The sequence below is a fragment of the Plecotus auritus genome (genome assembly GCF_963455305.1).
Source record: "Plecotus auritus genome assembly, chromosome: 1".
NCBI classification, from domain to species: domain Eukaryota; kingdom Metazoa; phylum Chordata; class Mammalia; order Chiroptera; family Vespertilionidae; genus Plecotus; species Plecotus auritus.
In genome coordinates this window covers 37,442,024-37,458,646 of record NC_137770.1, presented here as the reverse complement: position 1 = coordinate 37,458,646, position 16,623 = coordinate 37,442,024, and the positions used below count along the sequence as shown (strand labels likewise).

General features: G+C 40.1%; 1 protein-coding gene across 1 annotated transcript in view; it reads left to right on the top strand.

Moving 5' to 3' along the window:
- Positions 1-16,623, top strand: part of MNAT1 (MNAT1 component of CDK activating kinase) — a 233,046-nt gene that overhangs the window by 76,149 nt on the left and 140,274 nt on the right. Inside the window, exons 2-3 of the mRNA XM_080641195.1 lie at positions 5,044-5,196; positions 7,478-7,551. Coding sequence (XP_080497321.1) covers positions 5,044-5,196; positions 7,478-7,551 — 227 coding nt within the window. The remainder of the gene's footprint in view (positions 1-5,043; positions 5,197-7,477; positions 7,552-16,623) is intronic.

Genomic DNA, 16,623 nt, shown 5'->3' with positions numbered 1-16,623 from the left:
AGCGAATATGCAAATAAACCCAACCAAGATGGCTACGGCCACAGAGAGCAGGAGGGAGGCTTGGGTTTCCCCGGCGATGGAGGAAGCCAAGCTTTCCGCCTGCCCTTGCTGGCCTAGGCCTCCACTCAAGGCTACAAAGTTTCAATGATAGAAGATACATAAACCGAAACAGAAATGGCGGCAGCCACGGAGTTGGAAAGAGCAGGAAGCTAGGGTTGCCCACGGCGATGGAGGAAGCCAAGCTTTCTGCACACCCTGGCCGGCCCAGGCCTCGCTTAAGGCTACAAAGTTTCAATGATAGAAGATACATAAATTCCAACAGAAATAGCTGCCGCCTCGCCTCGGAGCAAGCAGAAGGCTTGGCTCTGCTCCAGGCTACAAAGTATCAATTGTAGAAGATAAATAAACCCCAGATACCAGGGCCTCTGCTTGGGTCGCCAGGGGGCATGGCCGGCCTGCAAACCACCACAGGCCCCTCGCCCAGGCCGCCCCATGCCCCAAGGGAACCCCCACCCTGATCCACGCCACTAGCCAATCAGGAGCGAGTATGCAAATTAACCCAACCAAGATGGCTTCGGCCATGGAGAGAGCAGGAGGCTTGGGTTGCCCCCAGCAATGGAGGAAGCCAAGCTTTCCGCCTGCCCTGGTGGGCCCAGGCCTCCGCTCAAGGCTACAAAGTTTCAATTATAGAAGATAAATAAATCCCAACAAAAATGGCGGCAGCCACAGAGCAAGCAGGAGGCTTGGCTCCGTTCAAGGCTACAAAGTTTCAATTATAAAAGATAAATAGCCGAAACCGGTTTGGCTCAGTGGATAGAGCGTCGGCCTGCGGACTGAAGGGTCCCGGGTTCGATTCCGGTCAAGGGCACGTACCTTGGTTGCGGGCACATCCCCAGTAGGGGGTGTGCAGGAGGCAGCTGATCGATGTTTCTCTCTCATCGATGTTTCTGGCTCTCTATCCCTCTCCCTTCCTCTCTGTAAAATATCAATAAAAAAAAAAAAAAAAAAAAGATAAATAAATCCCAGATACCAGGGCCTCCGCTTGCTTGCTGGGGGGCATGGCCGGACTGCAAACCACCACAGTCCCCTCACCCAGGCCGCCCCACACCCCAAGGGAACCCCCACCTTGATCTGGGACACCCTTCAGGGCAAGCCAGCCAGCCCCACCCGTTACCAGGCCTCTATCCTATCTAATCCTATCTAATAAAAGAATAATATGCAAATTGACCATCACTCCAACACAGAAGATGGCTGCCCCCAGGTGGTCAAAGATGACTGCCCCCATGTGGACACAAGATGGATGCCACAAGATGGCCAACAGGGGAGGGCATTTGGGAGGGACCAGGTCTGCAAGGGAGGGCAGTTGTGGGAGATCAGGCCAGCAGGGGAAGGCAGTTGGGAGGGACCAGGTCTGCAAGGGAGGGCAGTTGTGGGCGATCAGGCCAGCAGGGGAGGGCAGTAGGGAGGGACCAGGCCTGCAAGGGAGGGCAGTTGTGGGTGATCAAGTCTGCAGGGGAGGGCAGTTAGGGGTGACCAGGCCAGCAGAGGAGGGAGGTTGAGGGCGACCGGGCCTGTAGAGAAGGGCAGTTGGGGGGGGACCCAGGCCTGCAGGGGAGAGCAGTTGGGGGGGACCGGGTCTGCAGGGAAGGGCAGTTAGGGGTGACCAGGCTGGCAGGGGAGTGGTTAGGGGGTGATCAGGCTGTCAGGCAGAAGTGGTTAGGGGCAATCAGGAAGGCAGGCAGGCGAGCAGTTGGGAGCCAGCAGTCCTGGATTGTGAGAGGGATGTCCGACTGCCCGTTTAGGCCCGATCCTACCTGGATCGGGCCTAAACGGGCAGTCGGACATCCCTCAAGGGGTTCCAGATTGGGCAGTCGGACATCCCTCAAGGGGTTCCAGATTGGAGAGGGTGCAGACTGGGCTGAGAGACACACCCCCCTATGCACGAATTTCGTGCACTGGGCCTCTAGTTCTTTATATAAGAAAATATAATCTAAAAATAAGTTGTTCAGAGAGAAAAGAGTAGGCCCCATTATGGTTTTTAAAAAACAAAAGAAAACCATAAAAATATCTTTGGGAATGGGTAATGACTGAGAATTTTGGCTTTTTCAGCAAATTTTTTTTTGTTTGCAGAATATGATTTTGTTTGAAAAAAATTCATGGCACTGTTTGAGGCAAAAGATTTCCCACATACTGCTGTTTTCGTTTCTCTGTGGCCAGATGAAGTGAACTAGCAATTATCAACTTTTCTCTTGCTTTTCTTTTTTTATATGATTAGTTTCTGTATCTGTAATTTGTAAATATTATTATGATCTCTGAACTCATAATAATCTGGCCACTCAGTGTATATTATAAATATGTAGAAAAAGTTCTGGCCACATAAACATTACATTTAACAGTAGTATGCTACCTGTGGAAGGTGAGGGGTAGAACAGAATAAAGTAGAACTTTCAGTTTTTTCTCTATGTACTTCTGTATTTGAGCTTAAAAAAAAAAAAAAAAGGAATTGTTTGTTCTTTTCAGCAATTAAAATTGGAAAGGGAAAAAGTGGTATAGGAAAATAAATTATTATTTTTAATCCTCACCTGAAGATACGTTTTTATTTTATTATTTTTTAAAATATATTTTATTGATTTTTTAGAGAGAGGAAGGGAGAGGGATAGAGAGTTAGAAACATTGATGGGAGAGAAACATCGATCAGCTGCCTCCTGCACACCTCCTACTGGGGATGTGCCCGTAACCAAGGTACATGCCCTTGACCAGAATCGAACCTGGGACCCTTCAGTCCGCAGGCCGACGGACGGCTCTATCCGCTGAGCCAAACCGGTTAGGGCAAGATATGTTTTTATTGATTCTAGAGAAAGAGGAAGAGAGAGGGAGAGAGAGAGAAAGAAACATTGATCGGCTGCCTCCCATTCACGCCTGGATCAAGGATCCAACTTGGAACCTGGGTATGTGCCCTGACTGGAAATCAAACCTGTGACCCTTTGGTGCACCGGTCGATGCTCCAACTAATTGAGCCACACCGGCCAGGGTGGAGAATAAATTATTTTAAAAATTATTTAATACTGTTGAAATTCTTAGGTTTTATGGCAGATTTTAAAAAAGCGGAGATGTAGAACTAATGGTGGAAACAAAGAATGTATTATGTTTTAATATACAGTATGATCTTTAGAAATACTGAAGTGTTTTATATTACCTTGTTGACTGAATTATTGATGGAAACTATTCTTTTAAGTCCTTGAAATACAGGATATTATTTGTGGCTCAATAGTTTTGAGTATTTCAGAATGCTCCTTGCCTATAAGTATCTTTAGTCAGTGTAGTTATAAAGTATGCTCATTTTCATCTTCTGTAGTTGTATTTAATTTCCTTTAAACACAAAGTTTAGGAGAAATGCACCACTCTGAATTGTCCCAATCCCAAAGTGGTCTCTGTTCTCCCTCTTAGGGATTTTTTTCTATATTTTGATGGCACTATTAAGATAGAATGATGCAAAGGTGAATGTTAGTATTTTATTAATAACCAACTAATTAATAATATAATTGGTAACTTATTAATTTTATTAATAAGGATTAAAAATTAATTCTTATTTCCCTGTTTCATTTTTCTCATTTAGCTTATTCCATAAATCAACTAAATTTTTGGGAAAAATCAACTTTTCCCCTACCATTAGAATTTTTCTTTTTCTCTTTGTCATATGTATTTGTTGTTATGTATAGTTTGTTGAGTACTTATTAAGTGTCAGGCACTAGGGATAGAGAAGAAGTTAGGCCAAATTCCTGCCCCAGTGCAGTTTACATACTAGTGGTTACAGAAAATGAACACATAAAGAAAGAAAGAATTTCAGATAATGCTAAGAAAGGAGTAATGTGTGGTCCTAACATATATCTACTTGGGCAGGATTATAACTTGATGACTACATTCTAAAAGGTGTAAATATTTAAAAGTTATGAATCAAGGTAAATCCTTGGTGCAATCTTAGTTTCCACTCTTCATCCTGAGTTCCCTGAAGCCTGCATTCTGAAGACCCAGAGGCTAAAAGAGCTGCTCTCTTCTCTGGCCAGCCTTTCCACTTGCTAGTCTGATTAAGTAGCATGGATTTATTGGGGCAGGGCAGGAATAATTGGGTGGTACTTAGATCCATTTTCAACTTCCGTAGTTGGATTTAATTTCCTTTAACTACAAAGATTAGGGGAAATGTATCACTCTTAATCATCCCAGTCCTGTCCAAACCCCAGGAATCTGGTACAGAGAGGTTGACCTCTTCAGTTCCTTGCTCTTCCAACTCAAGACTTCTAAGTTCTTTCCCATATTGCACTGCCCAGAAGAGAGGAGAGAGGGGATGCAGGTATCTGGGAAACCAGTGTAGGCAATCACTTTGGTGGATTTGGGCAGCCAACTTTAACTGGTTAAAGTTTTTATAAGTAGTCACTCTTTCTAGGACTTCTTGGGCATAAGTTGTGGTAGTTTTCTCCTTTTTCTGCATATACACATGGGGGCACTCTCAGTTCTTCATCCTTTGGCTTGCACTTCTTCAACTAGCACTTCTCTCTTATAATTCCCATTTGTGTAATTGCTTACTGAATTTTCAAACTTTCTTACAAGGCTGAAAGGGGAAAAAAAATCTTGGTCTTAGTGATTGTGGCAGAGGCTTTTCTTGCCCAGGTTTAAGGGTGATACTGGACTGAGAATGGAGGTGACCATAGACTACTCTTTTATATGCCTCTTTGACTCTCCCTATCCTGCTACCTCTGAATCCTCCTAGTCCCCAACTCTATTTGTTTTAATTTGTAAATTTGTTTAATTCGGTAAACCAAATTGGTATTCCTTGGAATACCTACATCTGAAAAGTAACTTCCAAATGAAAATGAACATTTTCCCAAGACTTTTTGTAAGATTTTAAGTAGCAGTGTCTAATTTTCCAACCCTCAAAAAGCCCACCCAAACACCCTCCCTACACCAAAACATAAAAAGGAAAACTATCTACAATCTTGTACATTTGAATACTAGCTTACATGTTATATTCTATTTTTCTCTGAACAGGTGTGAAAGTTGTGTGGATTTACTGTTTGTGAGAGGAGCTGGAAACTGTCCTGAGTGTGGCATTCCTCTTAGAAAGAGCAATTTTAGGGTACAACTCTTTGAAGATCCTACTGTTGACAAGGAGGTTGAGATTCGGAAAAAAGTGCTAAAAATGTAAGTATTATTGCTTGACTGATCCATTCCACAAAGAGGATTTTAAAAATAATTATTTCAGTAATTGATATTATTTCCAGATAGAAATGTGGACAGTTTGGCAAGTATAAATTCATCTATGTATTTGTTCAACAAACATTAAGTTTTTAGAGAACTCAGAAATATTAATTATCTAGCCTTTATTAGAGAAGAGTAGATCTTCTTGATTGATGGCTTCACAATTCATTTATTCGCTATTTTTACATTAATTTAGTTAACCAATATATATTGAGTACCTACTATATGCAAACACTGCATTCTACATATTAGGCTCTAGGTATGGAATGAGTAAGACAGCTCCTCTCAAAAGCATGGTAACATAGGATAACATAGAAGTAGACAATTTAAAATAGGTAAACAAAAAAATGGGATTATAAATTGAGAAAAATGCTGTGAAGTTAATGACTGAGTGTTGATGTGGGTCAGTGATGTCATATAAGGCCTGAGGGGGTAACATTTAAGTTGAGATCTGAAGGCCATTAGAAAAAATCATATGCTAGCTATGATTTATTTTGATATATTGGATGTCCCAAAAATATATACACACTTTGAATTATTACAAAGTCAGTGTTTATTAACATACAGTTCATTTTAAAAATTTAAAAGAATCTACATAAATGAATAATTTTTTTTTTTTGTCAATGCCTGTTTTCAAACTGATGACCGTTCTGGTTCAGGCACTGCTGATAATATGAAGCAATGAAATCACAAACATCAAGAATCATTTCGTTTGGTATTAGTGCGCTCTTAATTTGTCAACTTTTGCCAGTTTTGTACTGTAAACATTATCTTTTATGTATCCCTATGAAAAAGTCTAATGGATAAATTTTCTTTGTTCAAAGCTTAGTCTAGCTTCACCCATTATTTCAAACCAGTTAAATCAGAAAATGAGAGCAAATTAAATGAGTTACCCACTATTAAAGTGTGTATACATTTTTTTGGGGATACAGGCTGTCCCCCCAAAATGTATACACACTGAATAATCATAAAGGCAGTGTTTGTACTTAAACTGTGTTTTCAAAGTTCCAGTAGCATTTTAGGATGAATTTCCTTTGTTCAAAGTTTTGGCTGAAAAGAAAAAAAAACATCAATTGAGCTATCAGCTGTTAAAGTGTATGTACATGTTTTTGGGACACCCTGTATATTTTTGTATGTGTGTATATACCTATATATTCTTTTTCATTTATAACTTATTTTTTACTCTTTATTAATAGCTTTGGGTTTCATTTTATCTGTCTTGTTACAAGCTACCTTATTGTTTTGGAAGTTTAAAGAGTTAATATATATTTAATCTATTATTGTTTTATTTTACTTATTTTGGTTGAAATATTTCAACTTTGGTCACCAGTGTTTTAGCAGCATCTTTCTAGGCACCTAACCAGTTTTACTTTATCAATGCCCAAGCTGCTCTTTTATTATTTGGATTACTTCTAGGAAATAGTCTCTCTTAGATTCTTGTTTTTTCTTATCATTAATGCCTATGGTTTTCCAATTCTTCAGAGGTGTCTATAATAATAAAAGCGTAATATGCTAATTAGACCAGACATCTTCTGCACGTCATTCCAGATGTCCTTCCTGACAAAGCCAGGGCCAGAGGGAAGCCAGCCTGGGTCCCTGGTGCCTGCGGGTGGCCCGGGGGAAGTCAACCCAGGTCCTAGGTGCCTGCGGGCAGCCTGGGGGAAGCCAGCCCAGGTCCCAGGTGCCTGCTGGCAGGCGGAGGAGGGAAGCCCAGGTCCCGGGTGCCAGAGGGAAGCCAGTGCCAGCAGCTGGGGGAAGGAAGGCCTACTCTTGCACGAAAATTTGTGCATTGGGCCTCTAGTATTAAATATTTACAAAATTCCTCAGACTATAACTGGCATGGAAAATTGGACTGTATTTTTTGAATTAATTTTTAGGTTTCTGGAAATTAACGAATCTATAAGAAGTAAGCAGTATCATGATTTCCAATGATAGACTTGTTTTAAGCTCATTTTCCATTCTTTCAGGGTTCAAGTTTCTTTTTCTTTCTCGTGTAAGCAAGATTTTGTGTTATACCACTCTCTCCTGATTCTACTTCTCTGTAGTCATACAAATATACTAGTAAGAACAACATTCTTGGTCTAATCACAAACCTGGTTTCAAGAAAACAGTGTTTTATATCGTAAACAATCCTTTTCTATGTATCATGTATAAATTAAGTAAAAATAAACTAGTTAGATAATATTGAAAGCAAGTGATATGTTAATTTATTTTTCTCTTATAGATACAATAAAAGAGAAGAAGACTTTCCTAGTCTAAGAGAATATAATGATTTCCTGGAAGAAGTAGAAGAAATTGGTTAGTTTTTAATGCTTATACTTTTGGTGTTCTAATGTGTGCATTTATCTTTTGGATGCCAAGGAGAACATTTAAAAACTCTAACAAGTTTTATTGTGATACCTGATGTTTACCTAATTATTCCCTGTTGCACTTAATCATGTTTATTATGTGAAGGCATACTTAAGTAAAGGATATATTTAAGTAACAAATATTTTGTCTTAGGAAAAATATGATGAATACCACTTTTTACCTGGGAAAGAAGGCTGTATCTGTACATGTCATCTATATGTTGGTGATGTATTAGAGTAAACAAAAGGAAAGAATATTCAGATGAAAAAAAATAGGATTTCTAATAACTATGTCCATGGTGATTAAAGCCATATATTGTTTATCATTTATGCTTCTGTGATACAGTAGTTTCAAAACACTTTGAAGTAGTTGACTGTTGAAGTAGAATTCTTTTATTTAGTGTTATTCTAGAATTGGAGGTTAAAGTAATCTTAGCGCCTTTTATTTCTGTTATGATTAGTTAAAAGGATGTTTTAATTAAAAGAAAGTATTGTTTCTGTTTTCTTAAATAAGATTTCAGAGGTGTTAAAAAGTCTGTACGTAGTTGTATATCAGTTAAAAATTAATGTTGTAGAGGAACCAAGATGGCGGCCTAGGTAAACACCTGTACTTGCTGCCTTCCACAACCACATCAAAATTACAACTAAAATACAGAACTACAATCATCCAGAACCGTGGGAAAGCTGGCTGAGTGGAAGTACTGCAACTAGAGAAGTAAAGAAGAAAGCACACTGAACTGGTAGGAGGTGCGGACACACGGAATGGGCTGGGCTGGTCTGGTACCTGCATGTGCCACTTTTTTAATTGGGAGGGAGATTGCCTCTTTGGAGCCCCCTGGATGAGTAAGGAGTCCCAGCCCCACACCAGACCCCCAGCCCAGGGTTCAGAGTTGGGGAAAGAAGTCCCTACGGGCAGTAAGACCTATGAACTATAACAACCAGTGCGGATTGGGGCTGAGTGACAACACAGGCTACTAGAGACCCAGCTATTCCTCTTAAAAGGCCGGTACGGTGAACTGAATTTACAAGCTCCCACTTGCTCTGAGCTCCAGTGCCGGGCGAGGCTCTGGGGGACCCAGACAGACACGGGAAGAAAGTGAACTGTCTAGCATCGGGGCAGGAACGTGGGGGCGGCTTTCTTCCAGATGGAGGTGCTCACAGTGGTCATTGTCCCCGTGCTGGGACCTCCCCAGTGCAGGGCTGACTGGCAGACATTTCTGTTTGCTCTGCCCTGGAGATTCCTTAAGACCCCGCCCCACCCAGTTTCCCTCCCCTCTCCCAGCTGTGCGCAGCCACTGTTGCATATGAATGGCCTGACCTTTCTCAGGCTAAAAATCTGTCAAATAAGCTGCAGCTGGGTCAGGGAGCCCCAAAGCTATGAATAAAAGGCCCAAGGCCTTGCTTCACAGCTGGTCCTTGTCTAGGCACTTCCAAACCCCATACAAAGAGGAGGAATCTGCAGGTCTCTCTGTAGCTCCTGCTGGGTGGCCCCAGGCAGTGGCTGATTTTGTATCTCCTTGGAGATCCAAGAGCCAGTGTATCCAGTGGTCAGTGTGAGACCATACCAGATTACAACTCTTCACTCAAGGGGCAGACTCAGTGAGTACCAAAGCCCCAGTGAAGCAAGTCCTGCCCCATAAGGGTGTCTCCTACACAGCAGCTATCCCTCTGTAGTTGCAGCTGGTCCCCACAACCAATTGGCCTGGAGGTCAATTTCTCCCAATGATACCAACAGCAATCAAGGCTCAACTACAATAAGACTGGGCACACAGCCCACAAAGGGGTACACCAAGAGTGTCCATCTCAGGTGACTGGGGAGGCAGAGCCACTGGGCCCTATAGGATACCTACTACACAAGGCCACTCTATCAACTCAAAGAGACTTAGCAGCTACCCGATACATAGAAACAAACACAGGGAAGCAGCCAAAATGCGGAGACAAAGAAACATGTCACAAATGAAAGAAATGGAAGAAAGCAAACTACTGGATATAGAGTTCAAAACCACAGTTATAAGGTTACTCAAGAATCTTCTAGAAACCTCCGAAGAACTTAGTGAGACCTTCAAGGATCTTAGTGAGAATGCCAAAAAAAATGGAAAAGGACCAGTCAGAAATTAAGCATACACTCACTGAAATAAAGTATAATATATAGGGATTCAACAGTGGACTAGAGGATCCCAAGAATCAAGTCAATGATTTGAAATACGAGGAAGCAAAAAACACCCAACCGGAAAAGCAAAAAGCAAAAAGAATCCCAAAATATGAAGATAGTGTAAGGAGCCTCTGGGACAACTTCAAGTGTACCAACATCCGAATTATGGGGGTACCAGAAGAAGATAGAGAGCAAGATATTGAAAACCTATTTGAAGAAATAATGACAGAAAATTTCCCCTACCTGGTGAAAGAAATAGACTTACAAGTCTAGGAAGCGCAGAGAACCCCAAACAAGAGGAATCCAAAGAGGACCACACCAAGACACATCATAATTAAAATGCCAAGGGCAAAAGACAAAGAGAGAATCCTAAAAGCAGCAAGAGAAAAACAGTTACCTACAAGGGAGTACCCATATGACTGTCAGCTGATTTCTCAACAGAAACTATGCAGGCCGGAAGGGAGTGGCAAGAAATATTCAAAGAGATGAATAGCAAGAACCTACAACCAAGATTACTCTATCTAGCAAAGCTGTCATTTAGAATTGAGGGGCAGATAAAGAGCTTCACAGACAAGAAAAAGGTAAAGGAGTTCATCACCACCAAACCAGTATTACATGAAATGCTAAAGGGTATTCTTTAAGAAGAGGAAGATGAAGAAAAAAGTAAAGATAAAAAATTATGAACAACAAAGTGACAACAAATACATATCTATCAACAAGTGAATCTAAAAATCAAATGAATAAAAAATTTGATGAACAGAATAAACTGGTGAATGAATAGAATCAGGGCCATGGAAATGGAACAGACTGAAGATTCTCAGGGAAGTCGGTGTGGGGTGTGCCGGAAGAGATTAGACAAAGATCTTATATGCATGTATGCAGTACCTATGGACACAGACAATAGGGTGGCAAGGGTCTGGGGTGGGGTGGGAACCGGGTGGTGGGGAGCTATGGGGGGAAAAAAGAGGGACATCTGTAATAATCTCAACAATAAAGATTTAAAAAATGTTGTTTTTAAAGTTGCAATAATCATCATTATTCATTACAGGCTTAGAAATGATATAAAAAATCATGGACTGTAAAAATTAGAATGAGACTAAGAATTAAACAATCATCTTTTAAATTTTTCTCTCCAACATTATAGCCAGGCTATACTCACTTCATTTCTTATTTAAAATATGATGATAATAAAATTAATTATTCTTGAGAAGGTTTATATATGATAAATTTTTAGAAAATTTAAATTCCTGAGGAATGGAGTATTCTAATTCCTTTAATTTCTTTTACTAACTGAGAAAACCCCAGAAAATCTTTTTATTTCCACTGTTTCTGAAACTTTTCTAAAATATCTAAGTTTATTTGTTATGTCATAGCAAATAGCATGTACAAAACATAACTTAGGCTTTTTCTGGGATCTCTTAGTGCTTTGGGACCATTGCTTTTTCATTGTAATTGTTCACTGTGCTTTGAAAGTTATCTTAGCAACTATTAATGTCTATGGATTTTAGCTGAAAAGATGGTGGAATTGGGAAAGCCAAGGCAAAGTAGAAAAGTTAAGATAAAACTTAGAAGATAAACCAAAGAGTACTCTTTAAGAACTGGACAAGTATGCAGATATATAGAAATCTAGCTATACACAAAAATATTAACTCTAGTACAAAAAGTCTGGTCAGGCAATAAAGAGAAAGGATACCATAGATGTCAGAGCAAGTTGAATATATGGTCACAATTCCAACCAGGCAGGAAGGATAACTAAAAGAAACTGATGGGTAAATAAGGTAGGGAAGGAGAGATCTTGATTCTGGAACAAGGTTCTGGTTGAGTCATAGTTTTTAAAAAAATATATATATTTTGCTATGAGATAAATTAGTGTGAAAATATGAACAACCTGGGGCTCATAGGTAAAATGAGGTTCATGTCCACAAGTGGGAGCGAGGATTGGCAGGTGAGAGCAAATCTCAATATTAGGACTACATAATATGTAACCCTTTCTTACCAGAGAAGGAAACTGTGGCTCAGAGCATTTAATTTGAAAGTGATTTTATTATGTATATTTATGAAGGACTATCTTCATTTGTAGTATGTTGAAGTTCTCTTATTCAGCAGCCTCCATGCAATTGACTCATTAGAGTAACTGACATTTCCCAGTTCTTCCATAAAATGTACTGACGGATGCCCAAAGCATAATGAATAAAGGCTGAATTCTGAAGATGTCCTCAAGTACACCTCTGTACTTCTCTCACCAGTTCAGTTATACACTTAGATAGAATTGGATGTGTTGGCATTCAAACCTTATGCCAGTGGTACTTGTTATGGTAATTTAATTTAGTTTATAAGGTTGGGAAAAAATTGCAAAACTCCATAAGGATTCTGCTTCTCAAGTTCTTGGTCCACTTTTAGAAAAACAGAAACTGAACAATATAGAGGACAGGTATGGTTTGTACAAGATACTCCAATTAAAGACTAGATCTTGGCTTATATAATTAAGTTAGAAAACTACTGTACACTTACTATTATGTTTTAAGTTTGTGTCAGGAGTATGTATGTTTTCTTCCTTTAACACAGGGGTCCTCAAACTTTTTAAACAGGGGGCCAGTTCACTGTCCCTCAGACCGTTGGAGCGCCGGACTATAGTTTAAAAAAAAAACTATGAACAAATTCCTATGTGCACTGCGGGCCTGGGACGAGTCAGCTGCTAAGCAGGACAGGCAGCGGCACCCGGCGGGCCGGATAAATGTCCTTGGCGGGCCGCATGTGGCCCGCGGACCATAGTTTGAGGACGCACAGGTCTTTAAAAATAATCAGCTATTAATCATGATTATGTTGGGTAAAGAGCAGTTTTATTGTATTTGAAAATATCGATGAAGTTTAAAACCTAGTCTCATAGTTGTAGTTTACTAGAGGCCTGATGCATGAAGATTCGTGCAAGTAAAGGCCTTCCTTCCCCTGGCTGCCAGCACCGCCTTCGCTCTGGCCCGGAGCCGCCTTTCCGCCTTTCCACGCTGCTCAGAGGCCCGGAGCAGCTGGGGCAGTGTGGGACGCCATGGCGACGGCGCAAGTGTCCCGCCCTGCCCCCAGCCACTCGGAGCCTGTGTATGCAAATTAACCCGACATCTTTGTTGGGTTAATTTGCATACTCACTCCTGATTGGCTGGTGAGTCTCACGAAGGTACAGTCAATTTGCATTTTACTCTTTTATTAGTGTAGATTTTCTGAACTTCAGTTCAATTTTGCAAATATTAACTGTTCTATGTGAATTGCTTCACTTGCTGGGGTCATATGATTTTTTGCCTTCAGTAAATTCAGACTCTAAAGGGGGAGATAATTATGTAAACTAATTACTATAATTTAATGTGAAAGTAATGTAAGAATTTATAAAGTGTTATGGAATACAGATAACAAAACATTTCCATATTTAGGAAATACAGCTATAGTTTGATCTTAAAAGATGAATAGGAGTTTAACAGTTAGAGGATGGAAGAACCTTTACAGCAAAAAACAAAGTCACGGAGATACAGGGTGTTGAGCACATTGGAGAATAAGCATGTAATCTGCTATAGGTAGCTAGAACTGGTGAATGACTAGAAATGAGGCTTGAAAAACAGACTAGGCTGTCAGCTAAACTGTCAGGGTAAGAATTTATTCTATGACCAACAGTGAGCCAATGGGACAGTGTTGTAGTGGTGTGGAATAATGACAGGAGATACTCAAGGCTTGGTAATAATTTTTAAAAGACCATTCTAATAATTTGGATGAGAAATCATCAGAGCTTGGAGTAGGTAGCAGGGGTGATAGATAAAGGGGATGTTTTAGAGATAGAATATTCAAGTGACTAATTTAATGTAAGAATGAGCAGGAAGGGTAAATTAGAATAATCTGACCTTGAACAGTTGTATGGTATTCATCAGGAAAATAAAAGCTGGAGAACAGGCAGTATTTCTTTTTGTTTTATTTTGTTGGGTGGAAAGTATAGAAATGAAGGAAAGACTAGTTTAGCCTTTTTAAGGTGTGGCTCCACCATTAGTTATGTGTCATTCTGATTGTTGTATACATAAACTTCCTTAAAAAATCTTGTTTCAATAGCTGTTTACATTGTGTTTTATTTTGCTTTCAAAGATGATTAGTTAGGCCCGGCTGGTGTGGCTCTGTGGCTGGGCATCGACCCCCTCCCTCCACCTCCTACCCCCAACTGAAAGGTCACAGGGTTTGACTCCTCCTCAGGGCACTTGCTGGGCTACAGGCTCTATCCTCATTAGGGGGTATGCAGGAGGCAGCCGATCAATGATGTTTCTCTCTCATTGATGTTTTATCTCTTTATCCCTTTCCCTTCCTCTCTCTAAAAATCACTAAAAACATATTTTTTTAAAAAGGTGATTAGTTAGATGTTTGATATATCTGTATTGGCTATCTCTGTGTTAATCAAAAGTATAAAATGTTAATTTTTATATTGAATTTATTGGGGTGACATTGATCAATAAAGTTATATAAGTTTCAAGTGTACCATTCTATAATACATCATCTGTATATTGTATTGTTTGTTCGCCACCCACGGTCAAGTCTCCTTTCGTCACCATTTATCCCTCCTTTACCCTTTTCTACCTCCCTTACCCTCTGGTAATCACCATACTTAAAATGTCTATAGGAACTTCTAAGTGCCAGATTGAGCTGTGTTTATACTATTCACATAATAATTTTTTAACTCTAAGAGAAATAGACTTTTTATCCCTATTTTATATATGGAGACAAGGTGGAGAGAGCTTAAGTATTGTGCCCAAGATCACATTGCTAGTAAATAACGGTACCAAATTTTAAACTTAAGTTTTTCTGACTCTCAGAGACCATGAAAGTGCTTGGTAGTGTTTAAGAGTAGTTAATAGTCTGAGTCTAAAACATTGGTTGTCGATTGGTGGAATAGTGGGAAATAAGAGAAAAAAAAGTATAGATTGTGGCCATATTTTAAAGGCTCTTATGTTTGAACTTGATCTTATAAGTAGAAGGGTTTCCTTGAAGATGCTTAGGCCTAGAGTGAGGAATAGAGTTGTTACTGTGGCTAAGGAATCAGTGTTTGAGGATTTATAAATGGGGGATTGGTCATTTTATGTAAATTTCAGTGTGAAGAAAAAATTTTAAATATTAGAATTTGAATAATTGCGTAAAATTACAATGTAAGGGCACACATGAAGATGAACTTTCTTATAGCATTAACAATAGGTTCTTTTCTGTGGTTATGACAATCTAAGCATAAAAATTCTTGTTCTTTTTGGCCCCAGGGATTGTCTCAAAGATTTGTTCTTAGTTTCATAATAAACAGATTATTCTTTTGGTTCAGGCTATTGCTTATTTTGAAAGGGTGAGAAAGTCCTAAGGGCTTTAATTATAAATTTTGGATGTCAAAAAGACTTGAAAATTGTACTTAAATAACATTAAATCTTTCAGAAAATACAATAGGTTTTTTGTTGGCTTTTAATACTTGACTAAAAGCAGGTCAACATCCGAGCTACACCAGTATCCAGATAAAGGGTCAAATGATTGTATAGAAATTTATCTTCTATTTCTTTTTCTTTAAGGCTATTATACCAACCTGATTCATTGTAGCATGAATGAGAGTTGCTTCATTTGAAAAGTTTTTAAAATCCACTTTTGTGAGTTTTTTGTTCTTGTTTTTAAAGGAAAAGATTTGTATTATTTATGATTATAATTCATATCTGTTGTATTACTACTTGCTTTCTAAATTAAAAATGAAATAAACAGTTTGGTTATTTTAGTTTATTAGAATTCATCAAAGTTTTTAATAAGCATAAATGAAAGAAATTATATATAAACAGATAATTTAACTTATAATTTCACTTTACCTATTTCTGGGTTCTACTTAATGAAAAGTTTAAATCATTAGTACACTGTCTAGCTTTCTGGTAAAGTGATTTTTTTATTTTTTACTAGAGGCCCAGTGCATGAATTTGTGCATGGGTGGGGTCCTTTGTGGGGTCCCTCAGCCTGGCCGGCGATCGGGGCCAATTGGGGGGAGGAGGGGTGGCCGGCCCCGGGGAGAGACTGAGGGAGGTTGGCTGGTCGGGGGGAGGGACTGTGGAAGGGGTCTGGCCAGCTGCAGGAGGTGGACCGGCCGCGGGAAGTTGACTGTGGGAGCACACTGACCACCAGGGGGCAGCTCCTGCATTGAGCATCTGCCCCCTGGTGGTCAGTGCGCATCATAGCAACCAGTCGACCCATCGTTCAATCACTAAGGCTTTTATATATACTAGAGGCCCAGTGCATGAATTCGTGCACCAGTGGGGTCCCTCGGCCTGGCCTGCAGGATCTGCCAGTTTTGGCCCTCCGACATCTGGCCTGGGGGATGTTGGAGGGCTGAAACTGACTCTCTCACATCCCCCAAGGGATCCTGGATTGCGAGAGGGTGCAGGCCAGGCCAAGGGACCCCACTGGTGCAGGATCGGGGCTGGGGAGGGATGTGGGAGGTTGGCAAGCCTGGGAGGGACTGTGGGAGGGCTCCACGTCGTGTCTGGCCCATCTCGCTCAGTCCTGATTGGCCGGACCCCAGCAGCAAGCTAACTTACTGGTCGATTGTCTGCCCCCTGGTGGTCAGTGCACGTCATAGCAAGTGGTTGAGTGGCCTTAGCATATCATTAGCATATTATGCTTTGATTGGTTGAACGGGCGGCCTGACGATTGGACACTTAGCATATTAGGCTTTTATTATATAGGATAGATTGCTCTTAACCAATAAAGAAATTAAAATGCAAAAAAATAAAAAAGAAAAAAAAGAAAAACAAACAACAACAAAGAAACCAAAATTATTTTTGTAATTTTACATCTGCTTATTATACTGTGTCATTCAATTCTGTAATTATAAAG